Source organism: Propithecus coquereli, unplaced genomic scaffold (genome assembly GCF_000956105.1).
Source record: "Propithecus coquereli isolate 6110/MARCELLA unplaced genomic scaffold, Pcoq_1.0 Scaffold66, whole genome shotgun sequence".
In the NCBI taxonomy this organism is placed as follows: domain Eukaryota; kingdom Metazoa; phylum Chordata; class Mammalia; order Primates; family Indriidae; genus Propithecus; species Propithecus coquereli.
The window spans coordinates 5,803,831-5,814,928 of NW_012152618.1; the positions used below are offsets into that span (position 1 = coordinate 5,803,831).

The window sequence follows — 11,098 nt, forward strand, 5'->3', positions numbered from 1 at the left end:
AATTATTTCGTAAGTAAATGTATGAAATACACACTTTTTGTAAAGAAAGAAATGCAAATTAAAATAAGATGGCATTTTTTTATGCCCACTCCAATAGCACAGGAAAAATTAATGATAGTGCCAATTGGGACAAGATGGGGTCTCTTAGACATCATTTGTATTTGTGTAAATTATTACAGTCATCTGGAAAAGCATAATTTATCAAGGGTTGTAAAATGTTTATAACCAATGATAAGAGTAAATCTATTTGTTAAGAGTTTTTCTAGGGAATTAATTCAAAATATGAAAAAAATTTTATGTGCATAAAGATAATGATTTCAGCATAATTCATCACAATAAATAATGGAAGGCAACCTAATACTAGCAGTTAAGGAATATTTGTGCTAACTATGGCTCATTAAATTTCATTCACTAAATTATGCTTTGAGTGGCCATTATGGCACTGTGTGTGTGTGTGTGTGTGTGTGTGTGTATGTTTATGTGTATATGTGTATGCGTATAGCATCACAAGATGGAAAATCATTTAGCCACTAAGTGATGTTAGTAAGCCTATGCAATTTTTGTGTATATACCTATATATATAAAATATTACAAAAGAAAGTACAGTTGAAAAAGTAGAAAATTATTAATATATGCACACTGATATCAGACATTCATAAAATATACATAAAAATATTCATATACATAATGATTATAGCTAGAGCCATGGTTCAACATTCACAGGTGAAAATACTGGCTCAGAAAAGACAAAAATACTAATACTGTTAGTGTCAGGCTATAGTGATTTTCCCCTTTCTACTCTGTGTTCTGGACTGCTACAGTGTTATTAATTAATAATAAAAAAATGCAGAGACCTTCTAAATTTGCATTTTGCTTCAATCTTTTGGTATATTCCTTTTTGCACTAATTTTTATAAGATCTAACATTGTACAATTCACTTTTAAGACTTGGGGTATTTATTAAAAGAAAGCAGATTCTAAAACTCTTGTTTAAATAATGGAAGTAATCTAATAGAGTGACAGAATTTTTCAACCTTTAGGTGTGTGAAGGAAGAGGGCGGCACCAATAATTCTCCTCTTGTATAATAAAACTAAAAAAAAAAAATACACCTGAAAAAATTCACACATATTTATATCTTATAGGAAGTAGAGATGTATAATACACATTTAAATGGGCAAAAAGTTATGTAGCAAGAAAACCAATCAAAATTACAAACTTTTTAGAGTGTTAAGGGCTGCTTTCACAGGACAGAGCAGTAATTTCTGAGGTATAGGTGTCTTACAAATTCCTTTTAAAAATATTCTTTTTACTTTTAAAAATAAATTTTATTGTGTATATGTAAGGTATACAACATGATGTTATGGGATACATACACATAGTAAAATGGTTACTATAGTGAAGCGATTACCATATCCATCATCTCGTGTAGTTGCCATTTTTAGTGTTTGTTTTTGTGACAAGGGCAGGTAAAATCTACTCATTTCGCAGGAATCCTAAATGCAGTACAGTTCTGTTAACTGTAGTCATCATGTTGTACATTAGGTCTCTGGAGTTGTTCATTCTACGTATCTGCTAATCTCTAACCTACATCTTCCCATTTCCACCCTCCCCAACACCCATGGTAACTACTGTGTTATTCTCTATCTTTATATATTTGACTTTTTTTTTTAAGATTCCAGATACGAGTGAGATCATGCAGTATTTGTCTTGCTATACTTAGCTTATTTTACTCAGCGTAACATCCTCCAGTTTCATCCATGTTGTTGTGTGTAGCAGGATTTCCTTTTATGTGGCTGGATAGTATTCCATTGTGTTATACCACCTTTTCTTTATTTATGCATCCATTGACAGACACTTAGGTTCTTCCCATTATCTTGGCTATTGTGAATAATGTTGTGATACACGTGGGACTGCAGATATCTTTGCACAATGGCGATTTCGTTTCCTTTGGCTATATGTATAGAAGCCAGCTCAAGCATTTATCATTTCCTTGAGTTGCGTACATTACAGATTTTCTCTCTTCTGGCTATTTTAAAATATACCATAAATTATTCTTAACTATAGTCACCCTACTATGCTATAGAACCCAGAACTTACTCTTCCTATCTAACTGTAATTTTGTAGTTGTTGACCAATGTCTCCCCATTACTCCCTTCTCCCTCCCCTCCCCAGCCTCTGGTAACCACTATTCTACTTTGTACTTTATGAAATCAGGTTTTTCGTGTTCCACAAATGAATGAGATCATGTAGCATTTGTCTTTCTGTGCCTGGATTATGCCACTTAACATAATGTCCTCCAGGTTTAATCCATGTTGTGGCAAATGATGGGATTTCATTTTTTATAGCTGAATAGTATTCCATTGTGTATATACCACATTTTTTTTAACCATTCATCTGTTGACGGACACTTAGGTTGGATTCCTAATCTTGGCTATTGTGAACAGAGCTGCAGTAAACATGGGAGTGCACATATCTCTTTAACATGCTGATTTCATTTCCTTTGGATATATGCCCAGTAGTGGGACTGCAGGATCATGTGGTGGATCTATTTTTAATTTTTTGAGGAAACTCCATACTCTTTTCCGTAATGGCGGTACCAATAAACATTCCCACCAACAATGTATAAGGGTTTCCTTTTCTCTACATCTATACCAGCATTTGTTATTTTTTGTCTTTTTGATAATAGCTATTCTAATTGGGGTGAGGTTATGTCATATTGTGGTTTTGATTTGCATTTCCCCGATGATTAGTGATATCGAACATTTTTTTTTATGTACCTGTTGGCCATTTGTATGTCTTCTTGTGAGAAATGTCTATTCAAGTCCTTTGCCCATTTTTCCATTGGATTATGACAGTTTCCTAAAAAGTTAAGCCTAAACCTACCATATAACCCAGCCATTTTACTCCTAGGTATTTATGCAAGAGCAAAGAAAACATGTGCCCAGGGACATGTCCGTGAATATTTTAGCAGCTTTATTTGTAATAGCCCAAAACTGGGAACAAACTCAAATGTCTGTCCACATGCAAATAGATATAACACGTGGTATATCCACGTTAAGGAATACTGCTCAGCAAGTAAAAGGAATGACTATTGACACTGACAATAACATGGATGAATCTCAGAATAATTACACTGAGTGAAAGAAGCCAGGCAAAAAGAGTATACATTATATGATTCCATTGATAGAACATTCTAGAAAATGAAAACAAACTATAGAGTTGGAGTAGATCAGTGGTTCCAGGGGGCCAGAGTGAGGAAAGGAATGGATTAGGGAAGGACAGAAAAGGAAACTTTTGGGCATGATGGATCTTCTAATTATCTTAATTATGGTGATAGTTTTATGGGGAGATACATATATATGTCAAAAATCATCAAGTTGTACACTTTAAATATATGTGGCTTTTTTGTCAATTATACCTCAATAAAGCTATTTAAAAATCATAATATAGAAAAGAAATGGTGGAAAGAACATTTTAATAAATTAAAAAGGACTGTGTAATGGTTTGTATTTACAAGGGATACTTATGACACAAAAATCAGAGTGGAATTTCCATATATCATCCAATTGTGAAAAAAATTAACAGTGATTCGAGCTCATTCTCACTCCTGTTTAAGAAACATAGAAATGCAAACTCACTCCTCCCCACCCCAGCAGTTACGCTGGTGGCCCCTACTTTCCCCTAGACAAGCACTGTCAGTCAATTAAAGATGACGCTTAATTTTAAATTAGAATATTTGGGAAAATATTTAGCTTTCTTTTGGATAAACCTTCATTAATTTTTAAATGACATAAAACCATGTCAATAAAAAATAGGAAAGAAAAATTAACAATTCTCCATAGCCTAAATATGCAGTGAATTACAGAATGTTCCTTTGGTGGGGCCTGGCCTTTTTTGTGTGTGGAATGAAAGATGATGCTTGAATTTTGGCAAATTTTTGGTGAATATCTATGAAGCACAAAAATTTTATAAATTCGTGATTAAATTCCCATGACTTTTCTCTGCTCAAAAAATTAGATTACCGTTACCAGGAATAAATCTAGGATCCCACCTTTATCACTACTTCTTCCTATCAGTAAGCAGCAGCATGACTTATAAGAAACTGTACATTTTAATTTAAAAAATAAGAAAAGAAAAAAATAGGGGAGCTGGGGGAAATGGAGGTATATATTTTGTATAATTTTCTGGCAGATAACATTCAAAACAATGGTTTAAGAGGCATAATTCTTTTTCAGTGTGAGAAAGAGAGAGATACATGTATTGATGGTTTCAGAGTTTTCAAGTAACATTGTGATACCTAAAAATGATCAATAATTGCACACTGTAACTAACCCACCTCTACAGAAAGAAAAGGACTGATGATCCCTTATGTCCCTGTTAGATCTATCAGCCAGCAACATTGTTCTCCGTTAGAGATAACAGGTCATTCTCCATATATCTGCATGAATAGCGTTCTGGCATCTAACTTCACTTTGTTTTCCTTAGCCCCTGCTCATACCACAGTTTTGTGTGGCAGACATACACACACACACACACACACACACACACACACACACACAAATATGTTTATGTAATTTTGAAATTGTATTTACTTGATCTGACTGGTGAATTAAAATGTAAAATCTGGTCTGGTCCAAAGCAGTAAGAACAGTGTAAGAGGCTTCTGCTTGGTCTACCCAGGCTTGTTGGCATGATAAAATCCAAGTCACCTACAGCCAAGTACAGACGATTACCACTTTGTCCTCCTTTATCAGACCTTAGTGAGTTAAGGTTGGGAAACTTTCTGGGCATTTTGTATCCAATTTGTGCCTCTCACACATGTAGAAAACCTTCTTCTTCCCATGGTTAGCACACGTATGCTCACCTTGCAGTGCGCCTTAGTCTCCCCGAAATCCCCCAAACAGGAGCTGATGAACAGTCATACAGGGTGTGCCACTGGGGACGTGTCAGGCGAGCGATGGGCTGAGAGGGTAGTTTTTGCAGGGTCAGGGTCTTGGTTTACCTGGTTACACAGAGTTGCTGAGAGAAACAAACAAGAGTGGACTTCACCGTCGGCTCTCTTTCTCCAGAAGGATGTGTTGAAATCCGATCTCATCGTGTGTGCGGTCGCTGCCGTCCTCTCGTTTGCAGTCAGTGCCAGCACCGTGTTCCTGTCATTACGAGTATGTATCCCTTCAACTCTGCGCTCTTCCTGCCTCCTCATGCTCCTTAACAACAAAGCTGTTGTGATGCCACAGGGTATTGACAAGATAGTGGAGTCAGAGGAAGAAAGCACAATGCCTGTTGAGAGGGTTAAGGCCTGTATCCATGTGCTGTGAACAGTTGTGTCCAAGACACGATTTGGTCCATATCACAGATTTGGTTTGAGGGCTCTACCCTGACCCTTCCCCCGTGTGGGGAGTTGTTTTGTTTGCAAGAGCAATAGCATATCTTGTGGAATCCGCTGTGAGGACAGTTGGTAGTGAGAAGACACTAGCGGTGCACCAGCCTGAGTAGAGAAGAGAGGTGTTACCATATTGGGATGCGATGGAGATCATGGAGCCAAAAGAATTACTGGAACACAATTGCTGTCTCTATTAAAAAAATATTGTACATGTACAAACTCCCCTTTTCATGAGGAAATGTATTAGCTACATTTATAATTCTCCACCTCTCTTTAAAAGAAAACTATAAAAATGCCTCCTGAGGGGCAGAATTCGCTTGGCCTCTGGACTTACACAGGCCTCGTCTCTGTCCTCATCTTAGAGGTTCCCAGCACACGAACCAGTTTCGTGGGATGCAGAAGAAATTTTTAAAGGACTGCAACAAGAACGAGTCTGCGATCTGCCCTCTAAGAGGAGAACAGAGAAGGACGGTGGTGTTATGTCTTATTCATAGACACCCCCCACCCTGTATCCTCCAGGCTAAATAACGAGAGTCTGCCCGTTTGTGTCGCAGCCGTTCCTCAGCATCGTGCTCTTTGCCCTGGCCGGCTCCGTGGGGTTCGTGACACATTACCTGCTCCCCCAGCTCCGCAAGCATCATCCCTGGATGTGGATTTCACACCCCGTTCTCAAGAGCAAAGAGTATCATCAACGGGAACTGAGAGGTTAGTGAGCTATTCCTCATTAAAAACAAAAACAAGAAAGCACGGGCAGGTATGTTTACACCGGAGAGTGTGCACAGCAGTGTGAATGTACTCGATGCCACAGAACTGTACCTTAAAACATGGTAAATGGTACATTATGTATATTTTACCACAATGGAAAAAAGAGTATGTACCCTGGAGTATACCTGTAGTCCCAGATATTCTAGCCAATCAGAACAGGAAAGTTAAAGTAGGGCAAATTAGAAGTATGTTTTATAAAAATGTTAATTGGCTGTTGGTATTGCAGAAAAATTAGCTTACGTCATTCAAACTTGAAGATTATGCTGTTTCAGCTTAAGTTGACTGGGCCTAAGAGGAGCATCAGGTGACCGTGTAGTCAGTTCTTCACGAAGTACTGGGGTTGGAGCAGAGACTGACCATTCACCTTCAGGACCCCTGACCCCTCGCATTTCCTTTAATTTGCTTTGTTCACCTGGACCGACACCTGTATCTATACTTGATTGACTTAGCAGTTCCCATGGTTGTCTCTCGCCATGCCATGGAATAGCCTGGGAATCATGACAATTATGGAGCTTTCGATAAGAAATAGCTTTCTTCTCGATAAGAAGTCTCATAGGAATTTTTCTGCTAGGTCTTCCCTTGCTCTGCAGTTCCGTGCTCTGTGCTTGAATAGATGCGAGAAGGGCTGATTTATCCCCATTGTCAGACCTATCCAAAGTTGTTGGTCACAGATGGTAACTATGCTGTCTCATGTGCTGATTCTGCACAGAACTGTTGAGCCCATTGAACCTGCTTGGTTGTCCAGTGAGTTATCTAGTCATCTCTATGTCCAGGTGCAAAGGTATGTGAGGGGCACCAAGGTTTGCAGACTCAAACGTGCTGGACTCAGCCAGATTCAGGGAAAGGGGGAAAATAATTAAGAGAACGAAGATGCAAAAGTCACTGAAGATGCTGTCTGGAATAGAGAGTGTTTCTTCTGGGTGGGTCTGAGGGGCTGACTTAATTCAAAACAGCCGAAGTAGGAAAACCATGGCTTGTTTAGTGGGGAAATGTGGCCTCATGGGCCTGCTGCCAGCACAGGGTTTAGAAGGGTAGGAAGGTAACTCAGACGCCCTTCCCGTGGAGACTTACTCTTCTCATCTACAACATGAGGGGCTCACTTAAGGATCAAGGTGCATAATGTGTTTTTTTAATGTTCTGCATAATTTTAAGTGCTACTTAAATGCAAATTATTTTTAGTGTTATCATAACTGAAAGAAGATAGACCCAGAATAGTTCCATTTCTGATGGTTTGTGTTTTACAGTCCACTTGTAGAGAAAGATCCCACCCCTAACAGGTGCCTGCTTGCGGAGTCATAGAAGACCCTGATGAAAGAGTACAGTTGCTACTTCTGCAGTGTGAAGGTCAATTTCCCTGTCCTTTTGAAACCTTTGGAAAGACTAAGTTTTGGTGGAATTAGTGGAGTGCTTTGAGGTTTATTTTTTTGACATTATTGATAAGTTAGTCGATGGAGATTTGAGGTAAGCACTTTAACTTGGGGATCTGCTTATCTATCTTGTCTATATCTGTACTCGTATCTACCTAGAATTAGTTGTAGACCTACAGCTTTACCTGGACTTAGACCTAGACCTTTGCCTGCACCTATACTGATACCTATCTCCGTACTTTTACCTTTACCTAAACCTTTATCTCTACCTATTCCTTTACCTATGCCTACTTCTATACCTTTACAAGTACCTATAGCTGTACCAATACCTATATCTGTATCTTTACCTTTATTTATAGCTATGCCTTTATCTTTACCTATACCTGCATCTTCATACCTATAGCAATATCTGTCTCTATAGCTTTGCCTTTGCCTGTACCTACACCTATACCTATACCTTTGCCTGCACCTATACCTGTACCTGTACCTACACCTGTACCTGTGCCCATGCCTACACCTATATTTATACCTGCATATTTGAGTACCTTGTGGTAGGGAAAGAGAACTTGTCATATTGAAGGAGAGGAAAATGATACAGATTGGGCTCCCCTCGTGGCACTGTAGAGTGTGGAATTCAACAATGAAAGGTAAGAGTGGGCAGTTAACAACTTGGGATTGTGTGTGTGTGTGTGTGTGTGTGTGTGTGTGTGTGTGATTGTTTCCCCCCAAAATCTAATAGAACCCTATTTAAACTAGAATCATTTACCTATTTTAACCCTCCATGGCCTTTTTAATACAATATTCAAGAACAGGTAAAGTGAGTGTGTTTGTGTGTCTGGCTTCCCCTTCGGTGGGGCAGTGCTGGGCCTCTGTGTGTGCCGTTGATGCAGGCTGGGAGACGTCGCGCCCGCTCACGCAGGCTTAGCAGAGGCCGTGTGCATGTTTCTCACTAGCCTACACTAGCTGTTCATAAACAGCCTGAAAGCTAGCCTAGAGCCACAGGTTTGACAAATTAGGCACTTAACAATAAACAGATTTCATTTCAAAATTACGTGTTGGAAGGAAAGTCAAAAGATACAAAATTTAAAATATAGTTGTGTGAAGTGATTTCAGCTGAGTTACCCATTCTGGTACCATCACTGTCCTGAGTTTCCTCGCCTCTTCTTTCTGGCCTTCTGTCTTTTAGGGATTTGACTCTTCATTTCTTCCACCAGCAACAAAACATGCATAGACAACTCAGGCCAGTCATACAACTTTCCACATGAAAAATGTGCTCAAGTCTTCTTCTTACAGGAGCACAGAATGTTGTCATTAGGAAACAAGGTGGGGCAGAGCAGGACTAGCAAGTGTGTGGCACGTCACTGCTGGGACTCAGTGGTTCCAGAGCAGACATCACTACCTGAGAAGAGTCCTAGAACTGGGTCCATAGCAGACATTCCTAATCAATTGGAACTGGCTCATGAGATGAGGCATATGTGCTATCCCTGTTTTGGACATTATATCATCCTATCTTAACTGTTTTACACAGGTGGAAACTGAAGCCTAGCAAAGTCCAGGGATATAACTTGGGCCCTACTGATTTTATGGCCAGTCAGTGAGTAGAGCCTGGGTCATCTCACTTATATCCAGCCTAGTGTTCTTTCTGTTATTTGTGCTAATCTCAGTCCAGGTGGGAAGATGACGTACAGTCTGCATGTGGCTCCCAGGTTCTTTCTGCAATTGTTGTTACGCAGAAGAGCTGCATGACCACAGTTACAGTAGGTCCTATAAAGTCTAACCTGCCATGTTCTCGTGCTAACACTACAAGACTTTCATCCCTGATTTGATGCAGACTCACAACAGTAAATTCTGAACATTCTTGGGGTTTCTCAAACACACCACACTCTCTCCTTCTGCTCTCCTTGCTGTTCCCTTGACTCAGGATGCTGTTCCTCCAGCTTCACCAGATGGACACCAAGCTACTCACCCTTCAAGTCTCTGTTTAAAAGTCAGTTCCTCCGGGAGTCTTTCTCTGACTACCTAAACCTGATTAGCTTCCCCGCTGCTCCCTGAGCCTCTCTTCCGTGACATTCAGCACCTGTAACTACTGGTGTCTAAGGTAGACTGTCAGCTCCATGTCCACTGTGCACGCTGGTCCTTCAGTGCTCACCGTGGTGCCTGGCGTAGAGGGAGGCTCACAAGGCATGCTTGCTAAACTGCATTTAATGTAAATGTTAGCACTTTATCATCACGTCGTGTTCATTGGAACAAACTTTAAACTTGGTGTACGTACTTTCTTTTCTGCATACTTTGAACATGTATTTCTACTTGGTAGAATGTAGAGATACCAAATTGATTTTGATATAAAATTCAACCTATGAGAAATGGAAATAGGTATTACACTGAAGTTAAAGACTGTGAACTTTTTAGTCAATTCAGTTCTTTACCACTGAAACTAATTTTTTTAAAGCAAGCTCTATTCCATCCTAACCCCAACATGCTATTTCACCAATATTTGAGCTAGAAGGATAGAATCTATCATTTATGAAAGTCAAATGAATCATGGTGGTCATGTGGGCATAACTGAGTTATATCAATGGATGTGTGTGAAGTTGGTCTTTTTATAAAAATAATTTTCCATATTTTCTACCAATCTAAGTTAATAATGCTGAACTTGACAGAGTAGACAGCACTACAGACAACACAAAATTAGTCTAGTATGAAATTTTCAAGACTAAATGTTAAAGGAACACTGTAATTTTAGAAAATAAAAGAAATCTATTTTCCTAAATTAGGATGATGATTCCAGACAAATGACTTCGTCAATTGACCCCTCTTGTAAAACAGTAAAAAGTTGGATCTGTTTGGAAAAGTTGTTTTATCTAAAAACTTTATAGAGGAATTATGCTATTTAAGAATATAATTGAAGAGGTTGAGTCACATTTTCACATGGTCCTCCAAGGTAAACTTTCCATAATATTCTAATTCTTGGCTTTTAAGAATTTAAGAAAAATTGAAGTGATCTGATTTGATGACTTCATTCTTATCATAAAAACAAATTTTAATGGAGTTAAAAGAGATTGAGACAAAGTATAAATACATTATTGGAATTCACTTGTATACTTGTTTGTTCACTCAGGAAATGTTTATGAATGTACTATTCATTCTTTCAAAAAATAATCATTGCGTTCCTACATGATGCCAAGTCTGTGAGCCAGCAACACAGGAATGACTAAGATGTGCTTGCTGTCATCAAAGAGCTTCTGATTTGGTAAATAAACCTGTGGCTGTGACACAATGGAAGAGTCATGATTGCTACCCACACAGTAATGTGGGGCATGGCGCTGTGTTCAGCCCTGCAGGAAATACAAAGAAGTGGAAGGATAGACCCTGAGTGAGAAGCTTACAGCTAATTTCATGTTTCATTGGTTAAGCATTTCCAATTGGTTGGATATGCATAGAAAATAGAAAATATATGGAACTACATAATTAAATGTTGAATTTATATCTACTGCATGATAGGTATTCAGTAAATATTGATTGCCTGTGTATAGTACTGAAAAGCTTGCTGGTTACTGAAAACTTAAACTATAATTTTTGGATA

General features: G+C 38.7%; 1 protein-coding gene across 1 annotated transcript in view; it reads left to right on the plus strand.

Moving 5' to 3' along the window:
* Positions 1-11,098, plus strand: part of PCNXL2 (pecanex-like 2 (Drosophila)) — a 275,717-nt gene that overhangs the window by 105,345 nt on the left and 159,274 nt on the right. Inside the window, exons 18-19 of the mRNA XM_012660166.1 lie at positions 5,070-5,162; positions 5,938-6,088. Of these exons, the coding sequence (XP_012515620.1) occupies positions 5,070-5,162; positions 5,938-6,088 (244 nt within the window). The remainder of the gene's footprint in view (positions 1-5,069; positions 5,163-5,937; positions 6,089-11,098) is intronic.